This window comes from Leucopleurus acutus (genome assembly GCF_964270905.1).
Source record: "Leucopleurus acutus genome assembly, chromosome: 13".
NCBI lineage: Eukaryota > Metazoa > Chordata > Mammalia > Artiodactyla > Delphinidae > Leucopleurus > Leucopleurus acutus.
Genome location: NC_139155.1, coordinates 62,060,810 through 62,074,655, shown reverse-complemented (window position 1 = coordinate 62,074,655; position 13,846 = coordinate 62,060,810). Strand labels below are relative to the sequence as shown.

At 53.0% G+C, this 13,846-nt stretch overlaps 1 protein-coding gene across 4 annotated transcripts; it reads right to left on the bottom strand.

Annotated features, from left to right (window-relative positions):
* Positions 1-2,161: 2,161 nt before the first annotated feature.
* On the bottom strand, positions 2,162-12,298 carry TUBB6 (tubulin beta 6 class V). Of its 4 annotated transcripts, none has more exons than XM_082853073.1 (4): positions 12,183-12,298; positions 11,787-11,895; positions 10,159-10,269; positions 2,162-3,468 (listed from the first exon to the last, which is right to left on the bottom strand). In XM_082853073.1, exons 2-4 carry the CDS (start codon positions 11,868-11,870, stop codon positions 2,410-2,412), a joined length of 1,254 nt encoding a protein of 417 aa, XP_082709199.1. In that variant the 5' UTR covers positions 11,871-11,895; positions 12,183-12,298; the 3' UTR covers positions 2,162-2,409. The 4 variants fall into 4 exon arrangements, with proteins under 4 accessions (XP_082709199.1, XP_082709198.1, XP_082709201.1 ...); XM_082853072.1 differs by having other exon boundaries at positions 2,162-3,473; positions 12,183-12,292; XM_082853075.1 differs by lacking the exons at positions 11,787-11,895; positions 12,183-12,298 and adding an exon at positions 3,691-3,725 and having other exon boundaries at positions 2,162-3,473; positions 10,159-10,198.
* Between the last annotated feature and the right edge of the window lie 1,548 nt (positions 12,299-13,846).

Genomic DNA, 13,846 nt, shown 5'->3' with positions numbered 1-13,846 from the left:
CATACAGTGTCACTGATTATGCTTGGGCTACTTCTCAGAAAACGTAACGGGAAGGAATTGAATGACGTCACTGTTAGGGTCTCAGGTTTGCGGTTCTCTTCAGCTCCCACAAGATGCTCAGGAAGTCTAGATTTGTTCATCCTGGAGGATGAACTCGGGGTGTGAAGTGTGTTGGCCCAAGTGAGTCAGTGAGCCCGTGACAGCACATCCTCACTCGGCCGACCACGACCGGGCCTTGGTCCCACATGTGGGTCTGCAGCGGATGTATAACCACCGCCGGACTGTGGGCTGGCAGGCTGGACTGCAGGGCACCGCCACTGGGCTGGGAAGCCTTGCGCCTTCCGCGAGGTCACTGTTACTGTTAGAAGGGAGTGATGTGCTGTTGTAGTTCCAGAAAAGCCAGAGTCCACAGTGCCACAGACCTAGGTCAGAACTCGCCAGAAGGTGGCCCAAAGAAGATGTAGGTCTTCAAGTGCCATTATTTGGCCTTGGAGGCGCCACATATTTCTGCGTTTTTAATACTTTTTAGCTGTCTCCTTTAGCGTCATTCCAACTTGCTTGTGTGTTCTTCACGCAGATGTGTTGTGGGACGTGACTTGTCAGGTTTCAGGCACAGAACCGGCTGGCATCCTGGAGGAGCACTGGACCGATGGGGTGGCAGGTGGCCCGGGTGGTCCCCGCCCCCCCGCCCATCCTGGGACTGCTCTTCCATACTCCAGCTCGCCAGGCCACAGAAGCACTAACAGCATCACAGCATCCCGGGAGCTGGGGCTGCAGGGGTACCGATCACAGCCTCCCTTCCCTTCCTCACGGGATGCTCTGGGCGCTTGTTGAGTGAGGCTGTTAGGTGAGGAGAACAGCCCTGCAGAGAGGGGGCCAGCGTGTGCCACCCCTGCTGAGCCTCCTGGGTGGTGCCAGTCGTGAATCAGGCCTGATGGCGCTCGGGTGGTGACCCACATCTCCCCTGCGCTGCTGTATGAGGTGCTGCATGGCCGGCGGCCAGTGGGGCCCGGAATGGCTGCTGCGGCCTCAGTGCGGCTCCTCTCTACACCCACGGAGCATGAGTGTGTCGGGGCCTGACTCGGGTTTGGCCTCCAGCCGGCGCTCAGGGCACTCGTCTCTCCTCCAAGGCCCGTCAGACCTAGTGAGGGTCCAGCATAGATGGGGGCGGTGAGAGATTTTCACTGTAGTCTCACAAAATGGTTAGATTTTTGCAAAAACAGGATCTCACCTCGGTTCAAGCCATGTTGCGTGTTTTGTGGGTCACTTTGCCCAAGGCGCAGCGGATACAATTACAGAGGGCCACCATGGGGCAGGGGCTCAGCTCAGCAGTTCCTCAGGAACCCACGAGGGGTGGGGAGGCTGGTTAGGGGGTCCAGCACTAGCATTAAAATGCTTCCACCCGGAGTGACACGCTCGTGTTCCCTGGGCTGAAGCAGCTGGGCTCACAGTGCCCTCCAGGGGGAAGAAGCCAGAACCTGGGAAGTGAGCCTGCTTGCCCCATGGAGGCTGAGCCTAAAAGGCGTCTTAGGGAGCAGACACCGTGAGTTGGGGGGAGCGGGGGATCCTGTGCCCTGTGCGGGGCCTGCCTACTGGCCCTGCAGCCCCAGAAGGAAGCACAGCAGCTCCCAGAGCCGCCACCTGGCGCCCCACCCACCTTGAGCTTGTGTGTCCCCAGCTTTGGCTGGAAGCCTGAGGGTTATATCCTGTGCTCCTCCAAATCTCAGCCAGGTTGTTAGGGGAGGCTGGGTGGACTAGCCTAGGGCCGTACGCAGGAAAGATTCGTGGGGGCCTAAGTGCTGGGGACGTACAAGTGGGGACAAGGGCTTTTATTTGGGGATGCGCTGCTTTCTGTAGCCACCAATTAAAGAATCTCAGGGCTGCCCGAGAGCCTCCAACGCAAGAGAAGCCCCTCTCTGCGTGGAGTGGGCTGTCAGGGCTGCACCCCGGGAAGGGGCGGGTGCTGTCGGGGAAGCAGAGGCTGGAGAGACAGAGGGGGCACTTAGGGTTTATTGTGACCAGGTTGTTCCCAAGTTCAGAGCTGCACGTCCAGTACGAGGCGGCACCTTGCGGCTCCAGGTGTCATCACAGGATGAAACACACGGTTTCTAACCCCCTAATTCCCAGACATGGTTGAACACTTAAGAGAAGGTGAGGTTTATTTATTTAGCCCTTTATTTATGGCCCATGAGTTCTTTCAAGTCCTCTCTGGTCTGATGTTTGGGTAGGGATGCCAGTCCCCACTCTTCTGATGTCCTTCATCCCGGATGACGGACAGGACAGTCTCGCTGCCTCTGCGAGGGGCCCGTCCCCACACACTCGGACCAGGGCTCCCCTCAGCGGCCAGGAGACTCACCAGGGTTGGAGGAAGGACCTCTGAGCCACGGCGTCCAAGGCAGGGACGCGCCTCTATTCGTTGACCTCCTCCTCGTCGTCCTCAAAAGCTTCCTCGCCCTCGTCGGCCGTGGCGTCCTGGTACTGCTGGTACTCGGACACCAGGTCGTTCATGTTGCTCTCGGCCTCAGTGAACTCCATCTCGTCCATGCCCTCACCCGTGAACCAGTGCAGGAAGGCCTTGCGCCGGAACATGGCTGAGAACTGCTCCGAGATACGCTTGAACAGCTCCTGGATGGCCGTGCTGTTGCCGATGAAGGTGGCGGCCATCTTCAGGCCGCGCGGCGGGATGTCGCACACGGCCACCTTCACGTTGTTGGGGATCCACTCCACGAAGTAGCTGCTGTTCTTGTTCTGGATGGCCAGCATCTGCTCATCCACCTCCTTCATGGACATGGGGCCCCGGAACACGGCGGCCACGGTCAGGTAGCGCCCGTGGCGGGGGTCACAGGCCGCCATCATATTCTTGGCATCGAACATCTGCTGGGTGAGCTCGGGCACCGTCAGCGCCCGGTACTGCTGGCTGCCACGGGCGGTGAGTGGGGCAAAGCCGGGCATGAAGAAGTGCAGGCGTGGGAAGGGCACCATGTTCACGGCCAGCTTGCGCAAGTCGGCGTTGAGCTGGCCAGGGAAGCGCAGGGAGGTGGTGACCCCGCTCATAGTGGCCGACACCAGGTGGTTGAGGTCCCCGTAGGTGGGCGTGGTCAGTTTCAGTGTGCGGAAGCAGATGTCGTACAGGGCCTCGTTGTCGATGCAGTAGGTCTCGTCCGTGTTCTCCACCAGCTGGTGCACGGAGAGGGTGGCGTTGTAGGGCTCCACCACCGTGTCCGACACCTTAGGAGAGGGCATCACGCTGAAGGTGTTCATGATGCGGTCGGGGTACTCCTCGCGGATCTTGCTGATGAGGAGAGTGCCCATCCCAGAACCGGTGCCGCCGCCCAGCGAGTGGGTCAGCTGGAAGCCCTGCAGGCAGTCGCAGTGCTCGCACTCCTTCCGCACCACGTCCAGGACCGAGTCCACCAGCTCGGCGCCCTCCGTGTAGTGGCCTTTGGCCCAGTTGTTCCCGGCGCCGGTCTGTCCTGGAGTCAAGCAAGAGAGGGGACACGGTTCAGACAGGGCTATGGGGCGGGGGGAGCTGCGCGGGGCCATGAGTACATTTAAAGTGTGTTAGGAAACGATTAGATAATAGAGCGAGGGTTGGGTCCCGGTCCCCCAGCACTGCAGGAGCGTGGGAGGGCAGGCAGCTGCTTCAGACAAGGAAAATCTGCCAGTTTTAAGATGTACGCGTGTTCTGACCTGGTAATTCCATTCTTGTTTTTAAGTAGATAATTCTCCCACAAGGTAAAAGACAAAGAGAACATAAAGTATACATTAAAAAATAAATTGCTAAAAAAAAAACCAAAAATCAAATTGCTTTCCCCTCTCCTTTGGGCTCTCAGAATTTTGTACTACGCACAAATACTTTCTTTTCGAAACAGTAATACTTTCTCATGTTAATTGGGCTTCTCGTTCATCATCCAGAATTACGGTTGCAAAAGTTTCTGAGCACCCACTATTTTGCACCTGTAATTAAACACCCAGCACAGGAAGTCATTCCTGCCCTCAAACTGCTTCCAGTCAGTCGTGGTAAGATTAACACGTGTGAAACTCTTTGTATTTTTTTCCAAGGAGTTCAAGTAACTAGAAAGAGACCTTCTCGTTAGTCTGTTTTGGGTTTTTTGTTTGTTTTAAACAACGGTGCTTTTTCCCCAACATGCTTATTTCTACTTTACTTTATGGAAGAAATTTTTAATCTGAAAGGCTGGCTGATCAATTTAAAATCCTAACTTTCAGTTCACTTCGTTATAAAATGGAAGCTCCATCAGTAGACAAAGCATTTTTTCCAAGCTGTATACACAGGCCTGTGTTTGTTTGAATGGATGCACTTAAAAAGATCTGGCAAAGAGGACCGGGAGGAACTTATTTTCGTTTTTGCTTGTCTGGACACTGCGCATTTCCTGTAATGCAGTGCTCTTCAGACACCACTGCTCTGTAGCCCTGAAAATATTTAAAAACTACATACCCCAACATTAAGCTGACATCTAACGTCTTCACAAATTCAAATCGTTGCAAATTCAAATAGTTGCAAATGATATTTTAATTTCCGAGGTACTATAAATACTCCCTTTTGAAAACAAACATGTTATACATCATTCTATTAAATGTATCCCACAGAGTCCACGTAAAAATCAGGAATAGGGAATTCCCTGGTGGTCCAGTGGTTAGGGCTTGGCAGATTCACTGCCGTAGCCAGGGTTTGATCCCTGGTCGGGGAACTAAGATCCCACAAGCTGCGCGGCGTGGCCAACAACAACAACAACAACAAAAAACAGGAATAAATCCTAAGTTGAAATTGATTAAAAAAAAAAAATTCCTATGATCACAAGGTGTTTAAAATGTCAATAACTGTATTCTTTTCAATTAGTTCATTTATCCAAGTGTGAACATCAGATATTGCCAGAATGAGACAAGGTTTGGCATCCTTTTTTTTCTTTTTTTTTTTTTTTGGCCACACCACACCACATGTGGGATCTTCCCTGACCGGGGATTGAACCTGTGTCCCCTGCAGTGGAAGTGCAGAGTCTTAACCACTGGACCACCGGGGAAGTACTTGGCATCCATTTTATTCCTTTTTCTTTGTTTTTACATATATAAATACTGAGAAGTCTTGTTCACATAAATATGTAAATGGAATCAATTGTATTCTAACAATGTCATTGAATTATTTGATCTTCAGAGTTAAATGCCAAAAATCAAACAGTGTGCTTCCCTGGTGGCGCAGTGTGAGAGTCCGCCTGCCGATGCAGGGGACACGGGTTCGTGCCCCGGTCCAGGAGGATCCCACATGCCGTGGAGCGGCTGGGCCCGTGAGCCATGGCCGCTGAGCCTGTGCGTCCGGAGCCTGTGCTCCGCAACGGGAGAGGCCACAATAGTGAGAGACCCGCATACCACAACAAAAAAAAAAAAAAAAAAAAAAATCAAATAGTGATCTATCATCAGAAAGTATTTTTAGGGACTTCCCTGGCTATACCACATGCCACGTGGCACGGCCAAAAAGAAAAAAAAAGTATTTTTAATCATCTTTCAGCCCAAAACTCAATTTTGTGGAAAGCAGAATTGGAAACACCTGACTTGCATCAATCACACTTTCCTTCTGTTGGTCCAAAAGGCTTTGCACCAAGACTTACCTAATGCTTTCAATGAAAGGCTCTTTGTGTGGTCCCGTATACTTAGACAGGGTTGGAAATTTTGAAATCTTAATTCCAACACAACTTTGCAAATATGGTTTTTAACGAAACGTTTTAAATATATTTTTGTCAAAATTTTTACGTTTAGCAGATTTAGCTTATTCAGGTTGTAAAAACTATTGGCCATGTAACCTAACTGGCAAAGGCAGCCCTCATTATCAGAGCGATTCTGTGGATTGGACTTACTTTCCGTCAGAAAAACATGACTTTAATTTTCAACTCAAATCAATATGTTAATATGCATTTTAAGGAATATTAGAGAAACCACTGGGAACTGAATTCTAGAGCACACTGTAAGGTAAGTTACAAAAAGCAGTAAAATCAAAGTAAATGATGCAGAGATTTAAAGATAAATTAAAAAGACAAGGCACTGCCATTTCTCATTAACTGGTAATTAGGCAGTGTAAGGGCCGCTAAAATGGTCAGCTGTTGAGGAGGCAAGGAAGGCTATTTAAGGCCTTGTATTTCTTCAGTTTGGGTATATCAAATTTGGTTTTGAAAAGAATCATGTATTATAAAAAATTTAAAAATAAATCCATCAGCCCCCTTATCAAACTTTCCCTACATATCGAACAAAAGAGACCACGGTGGTCCCACTGCCGAAGGTGGAGCCGGCAGGGGATTCAGCTGCGTCAGGTGGACTCGGAAGACAAGAGGAGCAGAGGGGCCAAGGCGCTGCTGGCACACGTTGTGCAGACCTCTCCCACCTTATGCCAAAGACACTCCCTTGATTTCTGTCTACACCCACTGGTGGCAACAATTCACCACCACCCCCGTGCACCGATAGGGGAAACAGCTGTGGCAGTGACACAGCCGGGGCTGCCCCTGGAGACCCGCCTAGCACCACAGCAGAAGGAAGGCTCTGGGCGCTTGGGGGCAGGGTCTGTTCTCGGACACCCCCGGATTCTGCAGTTATCCCGGGGGGCGGCCTCACACATGGGGAAGGAGTCTTAGCTCAAATGTCTTTGGATCTTGCACAGCATTCATCAGTGCTAAGCCCTGTGATGTAAAGTGCAAGTCTGTAAAAGAAGAACCACCGAAATTCTGTGATTCTTCAGTAAGTTTAAGATGTACTGCCTATTAGTGATTCGTATCTTATACCAAGGGAATCCCTTCGGAAGCATCTAAAGAAGTCCTACAAATCCATAAGGACAACGACAGCCTTTAGGAAGAAGGGCAAAGATATACGCACAGATCGCAGGGAGGGAAGCGCAAGTAACAAACCCATGGCATACTCCTCACGAGGGAAACGCAAACTAAATAAGGAGATTCGGTTACCCTCCATGAAGCTGACAGAGCTCAAAAGCTTGGTAACACCGTGCTGACGGGGGTGTGGGGCAAGGCCCTCCCACACACACTGGAGCCACTGGGGGCATGAGGAGGACGGGCCTCCATAGGGGGCAAGTCAGCGACAAGGATCAAGGTTGGTCCCATTGACTCAGCGAGTCTACCCAAAACGTGCAGAATGACATGTGGACAGAGACTCACCAGGGAGCAGTTTGTAATAGTGAAAAGGTCAAGAGCTAAATATCTATGAGCAGAGGACTGGTGACATCAGCGAGGCCATCGAGCCGGGGGGCAGAGATGGACAGACTCCAGAGGGGCAGCCTTGAGTCCTGCCACGGCCCCTTGGGGTGTTTCCCCCCCAGCAGGTAACTGCATTCTCCTCGGGAACACAGACTCCCTTTATGGTGAAACCTGACTGGCTGCCTTCTCATATGAGGCTGGAAAACCATCATATCCTTCCTAGGCCCCCACAACTCTCGCACCTCCCCACCAAGCCAGCACGCGCCGGGCCAGCCTCCCGCCTGGAGCTTGGTGAAGAGCAGATGCACCTTCAGCTGCCCCGAGGGACTAAGGATGATTTCACTAAACAGCGTGGAAACCAATGAGCGGAGTGCAGTGGGGACAACGGGCGACAGGCAGCCACAGCCAGTGAAGCCCCTTGGCCTTGACCCTCCCCTCCCTCCAGCTCACACCATCCACTTGGCTTCCTCGGTGTTTACAGCATGATCAGCCATGAGGTTTTCTCGGCCATTGACAAAAGAAGGAAGCTGGAGGCTTCTGAAAATATTTTGCCACTGTCTCATAGCAACAGACGTTCCCAGTTAAATATTTGGGGGTCAGGAGTTGAACATCTTCTGCAATAGAGGTTGGGACATTAACCAGTGGCTCCAGATTGTAGAACACGAAACTGCAACAGATCCCAGGAGCCTCAGAGCCCACCCCTGGTTCACCTCCAGCTCACACGGGGTGTGGGGTAAAGCTTAGGGCTACGTGCTCCCGGACTCCCCTCCAGCCCTGAATCTGGAAGAGAAAGTTACATGTACAGAGAGGCCTAAGGTCAACCTTCCTGGTGCTTCGCTTTGTCCCACAAAACTCTCTCCCACTAATAGGCATGACTGCTATGCAAAGAGCAGTTTGTTAAGAAAAAACTGGGGTTTTCTAAAGCATATTCATGTTTAAAACTCAAATGCAGAGAACTTCCACTTTTAAAATTACACTTACTTCAAGTCAGTGTTTTTTTTTAAACGACTTCAAACTATATCTGAAAATGGAATGACGCTGTTTTTTTTAATTCACCAACTCTGAAGGCAATGGGGGTGAACCATCTCCATTCACAGGCAACTCGGCCTCTTTTATTAACTGGAGAATGACTTAAAAACAATTGTTGAGCCTAACAGCACACCACAGTGCATTCAGACATTCTGGGTCCTCTCCATGCCCCACGGCAAACATGTTATTTTCTTAGTTAAAAATAGTGTCAACTTTTAAAAACTTCTATTAAAGCTGTTTCACATCAGTACCATCTTCGTTCCCCTAATTTGGCAGAATATCTCTATTAAGGCTGTGAGTACTGCTGTCTGATACAACTTTCTGCAGTGATGGGACTGTTGTATCTTTGCACTGGCCAATATGGCAGCCACTAGCCACACTTGGCTATTGAGCACTGGGTGTGTCGAGTACAACTGAGGAAGCAGCCTGACTTTATTTAACTTCAATTAAATTTAAATAGCCACATGTAGCTAGGGGCTACCATATTGGATGGTAGGATCTTGAAGCATCTTTGCTTGAGGACAATTATGTAAAGTCTAGTTCAGCAAAAGGTAAAGAATATAAATGTCCCCATTTGTAGACTATAAAAATACTGGTAATTTAGATTTTTTGATGTAATAAAAGGGGCACCAGAGACCTTCGTCCTGGTCTATTTGAAATATCAAAGGTGACAAAAACCCTTTAACAAATTATCAGAAGCTTCGCCTGTCCCATTGCCTGTGTAGGTTGTCATTGTGATGGGGAAGGGGATGATACCAAGAGGACTCAAACTTCGTGAACATGTACCTCGCTGAAGGTATCTTGCTCTGCCTGATTCTAATACAAGGGAATCAATTCATGTACCAATAAAATCTTCCAAGTTTCTGCCTCCTCTTGTACACTTTGAAGTAACCTTGACTCCCAAAACCATGGCTCCAAGGTGAAAGAGGCTGGTCACACTAACAGTGCCACTTCGTTTAATTTTATATAATTTCTTTAGGAGTTTGCAGAGGAACAGGCACTGCCATCATTTTCTGGGTGGAGGAAGGGGGAAGGAAGATTTGCCCAAATCCAACAAAACTAATAAATTCACATGGCACCAACCTTTGGAAAGAAAGCAGAACAACTGTCTATAGATGATGGAAAAAGAAATATAAACACACTGAAGTTAAAAGATGAGCAACATAAAAACCAAAGACAAATTATTACCATATTAGGATAGTCATTTATGAGAGGGAAAAAGAAGTTAATGTCTAAAAGTTTTCAAAATCAAGAACTATCACCAGTAAGCATTTCATTTAGAGAATCAAAGGTTACTTTTCCCCAAGAGGGTACTTTTCTTTTTTTTTTTTTTTTTTTTTGTGTGGTACGCGGGCCTCTCACTGTTGTGGCCTCTCCCTTGGCGGAGCACAGGCTCCGGACGCGCAGGCTCAGCGGCCATGGCTCACGGGCCCAGCCACTCCGCGGCACGTGGGATCTTCCCGGAACGGGGCACGAACCCGTGCCCCCTGCATCGGCAGGCAGATTCTCAACCACTGCGTCACCAGACAAGCCCAGAGGGTAGTTTTCTTAAAGAAGCTGCCTATGATGGGGCTGGGGACTGCTGATTTCCATTCTAAGCTTTTCTACACCACGTGATGTTTTTAATCTTGCACCCAAATTAGCTGGATGTTTAAAAAATAAAAAAGAGGGGGCTTCCCTGGTGGCGCAGTGGTTGAGAGTCTGCCTGCCAATGCAGGGGACACGGGTTCGTGCCCCGGTCTGGGAAGATCCCACATGCCGTGGAGCGGCTGGGCCCGTGAGCCATGGCCGCTGAGCCTGCGCGTCCGGAGCCTGTGCTCCGCCAAGGGAGAGGCCCGCGTACCGCAAAAAAATAAATAAATAAATAAATAAATAAATAAACAAATAAGAGGAAGAAGAAAGCAGGAAAGACAGAACCTACCGAAGATGAAGTTGTCAGGCCGGAAGAGCTGCCCAAAAGGCCCAGACCGCACACTGTCCATGGTGCCCGGCTCCAAGTCCACCAGGGCGGCCCTGGGCACATACTTCTGAGCTGGAAGAGAACAGAGCCCACCCACAAGGGTCAGTCTCTGGTTCCTAAGGCAATGGACTTCCCGGGAGCAAGTCCCACCAGCACAGCCGCCTGAGATGTACAGAACGGGCTTTCTTAGAGTCACAGAATCTCAGCCCTGGGGGAGGGGAGCCCCAGAGAACACAGTGCACCGTGGACTTGTCCGGATGAGGAAGCCAGCCCGGCACAGGGCACAGGAAGTTCCTGGAAAAGGCAGGATGAGAAACGAGGTCTCCCGACCTCCTGCCGCCTGTATTTTCCAGTTCTTACCCGTGGGCAGTTCTACTTTTTAGCTCCACGGAAATTGTACTTGCTGCAGCGAGTGGCAGAGCTGCTGGGACACTTTGGCACCTCCCTCCCTCACACGCACGTGAACCCACGAGCGAGTCTGAGCACCTGTTCCAGGTGCGTCCACGGCTGTTTCCCGGGAGACTGTCTCATTTATGGACAAGTGTGGCCGTGTGCCGTTTCATCTGTAAGCACATGCTCACACCAGCTGGGCAAGAAACTGTCCCCATGAGGGTGGGGTCACTAGGACTGCATTGGGAACTGCTCTACAACCCATCCTGCTACGCACACACCCAAGCTGAAGAAAGAATGTCACCAGGCTAGGCCTGAGGGTGACCAGCAAGTGCAATGTATATTGCCCTCTTCTCAGTTCCATCCAGGAATCTCACCATCCGTGTCCTGCTGTTCCAGACCTTTTTAAAGCCCAGTAATTTATGTGTCCTGTTCTTCCCAGCTCTCATGTGGACAAGCAGTAGTAACTCCAAAGACAGAGCGTGATTATCTCTGGGGCCGGGGACACATGTGTATGGAAGGGCAGCTCCTGTCACTTCCTGGGTGTTCTTTCAATGTCTTAGTTTTATGTTGTCTTGTGAAGGGCATGTATCACTTTTATAATAAACGTTGTTACAAAAATAAAGTATAATGTAACCACCATATAGATGTAGCTACCCAGGACAAGGGTGATACTATTCTCAAACTTGGATAAACCACAACCTGGAATTTTTACTAAACTCCACCAGATAATGACGCTCTCTGTCTGTAGTTGCAGCTTGCAGGGGATGTAAAGTCTTTTTGGAGGTCTGCAAAGGGCCAGAAAAATCATTTGAGGGAGTGTTTTTCAAAGTTTTAGCCAAAAACTTTCATTAAGAAATAAAATTTTAAAAGATAAAATAAATTTTAATAAGAGCCGGACATGACCCACTAAGCTGATATAACAGCAGCAGCGGGTCCGCTTCAAGAGCTCAGACCCGCCGGGGAGGACGAGATGCTGTTTGAAATCAACCGACGTCGGATTTCCCGCCCCGAGCGAGGGAGGAGCCCGGCGTCCGGCTACAGCTGGGAGGATTTTTCCAGGGTGAGCCACCTACGCGCCGGGCGGCCCCGCGGGTTGAGGAGGGGGAGCATGGCCGGGGTCCCACAGGGCGATGCCGGGGTCCCAGAGAGGGATGGCCGGGGATGGGGGAAGGGTGGGGTCGCGCCGCGCCACTCACACGATGACTCATTGTAGTAGACGTTGATCCTCTCCAGTTGCAGCGTCGAGTCACCCACGTAGCCTCCAGCAGGGTCGATGCCATGTTCGTCGCTGATCACTTCCCAAAACTTGCAAAGGGCGGGGCGGAGGACAGACGGTCAGCCCGGGGCCCTGGCACCCGCGGCTCCCCTAGGGCCGGCCCGGTAGGCGGGCGGCGCGCGGGGAGCGGCCGCAGAATTCCAGGCGCGCCTGAGCTGCCAGCGGGCGCTCCGGGGCCGCGGGGACGGGGAGCGGGGCCGGGTCCCGCGGTGACGTCCCCCTCGGCCGCGCCGGTCCTCCCGCGCTGCCCCGGCCCGAGGGATTAGGGAGGGGCTGGCCGCCCACCCGCAGGGAGCCCGGCCCTGCCCGCGCCCACCTTGGTGCCGATCTGGTTCCCGCACTGGCCCGCTTGGATGTGCACGATCTCCCTCATGGCGCGAGCTCGGCGCTCGCTGCTCGGACAGCGCGGCGACTGCGGGCCCAGCCGCTCGGCGCCCTGGACTCGGCGCCAGCCGCCCCTCCCCTCCCCTCCCCCAGCCGCCCTGGCCAATGGCCGGGCCCGCCCCCCCCCCGGCCGCTCCCCCTCCGCCCCCGCCCCCCGTGCGCCCTCCCCCATCTCCCCGGGCCAGACCGGGTCTTCCCAGCTCCCGCCTCACACCCCCTCGCCCCCGCGGTCCTTGCGCCTCCCCCCTGCCCCCACCCTGGGCCCCCAGCGGTCTGTGCGCCTCCCTCCGCTCCTCCCCGCAGCCTGCGCGCCGGAGCCCAGGGCCCGTTCTTCCCGGGCCGCCTCGACCCTGCGCGGTCCCAGAAGGGAGAACAGACCGGGGACAGTGGAGGGACCCCTGCTGGGGGGCCGGTCCGGGAAAGAGCCGGTCCTTGGGGCGCCCACCCGAGTGGGTCGGGGCGGAGACGCAGCGGGCGGGCGGCGGACGGGAAGGACAAGCTCGCTCCCCACCCCTTCGCTGCCCCGCGCGGAGGGAAACCGGAGACCCCTCGCGGGTTCCCGGACCGCAGGCCTAGGGGTGCTTATGGTTCCCGCCCGCCACGGGTTCAAACCCAGCGTGTAGAGGGCTGTGGGACACGGGAGTGGAGTTTTTCGGGGCGACTCTGACCCCCTCCCCCCGACTCAGGCTCCGGTACGGGTTCTTACGTCTCCGCCCTACTGTATCTCCGTCTCGAAATACAGGTGCCCTTCGGTTCTGAGCACTTGGAACACTGTGTGATGGAGTCTGATTAAAGTGAACACATGGCTGGACCTGAAAACGAACACACACACACACACACACACACACACACACACACACACACACACACACACACACACACACACACACACCCTGCTCTTTGTCGGCCCTGGAAGGGGCAGGGGTCTGGGCTGTCCGCCTGGTTCCCTCACTTTCCCCATCGCTGGGTCGGGGCCTCCCTTGCTGTTGGGAGGGGGTGTGGACGCGGATCTCCTGCGTCTGAATAAGTGCGAAGCTGGAGGAGGGAGGAAACTTCAATCTTATGGAGCTCGTGTGTCTTCTCTCTCCGCTGGGGCCACGGAAAGTCGGGGGTTCCCTATGGAATGAGCTAAGCCCTCCCCCGGCCCAGGAGACAGTTCTGCTGTGCAAAGCTTGGTTTCCTGTTCCTTTTACAAGGTGCAGCCCAACCTTTCTGAACCCCCGCCCTCCCCTTCCCCAGTGTTTGCCCACAGCCCCTCCAGCAGGTAAACAGTCTTTACTCCTTAGCTGCTGGCATCAGGGTTCTGGGTCCCCCACCCTACCTTCTCAGTGGTCCTCAACCCGCAGGGACTGTCACCCCAGCAGCCTGGGCCCCCGCTGCCAGCCTCCCAGGGGCACGGCTCCACCTGACACCCAGGATTCTCCAGGCCACTCCTGTGGGCAGCCCAGCTGGCCAGGCGGGGCTCACAGGTATTTCTGTGCCACAAATGCCTCCTGTGTGCCACGCGTGTGTGTGTGCGTGGTTTGAAAGAAGTGGAGAACTTAAAATGTTTTCTTCTGGAGTTTTTCAAACCTTCCCAATTTCAGGGGTCAGTTT

Bases quoted from the DNA above. Each gene is read 5' to 3' on its own strand.
- TUBB6 (XM_082853072.1), bottom strand. From the start codon at position 12,239: ATGAGGGAGATCGTGCACATCCAAGCGGGCCAGTGCGGGAACCAGATC. The intron at 11,896-12,182 runs GTGGGCGCGGGC...GCCCTTTGCAAG, and splicing joins GGAACCAGATCGGCACCAAG to TTTTGGGAAGTGATCAGCGA. The intron at 3,474-10,158 runs GTAGGTTCTGTC...GCTTGACTCCAG, and splicing joins GCCTGACAACTTCATCTTCG to GACAGACCGGCGCCGGGAAC.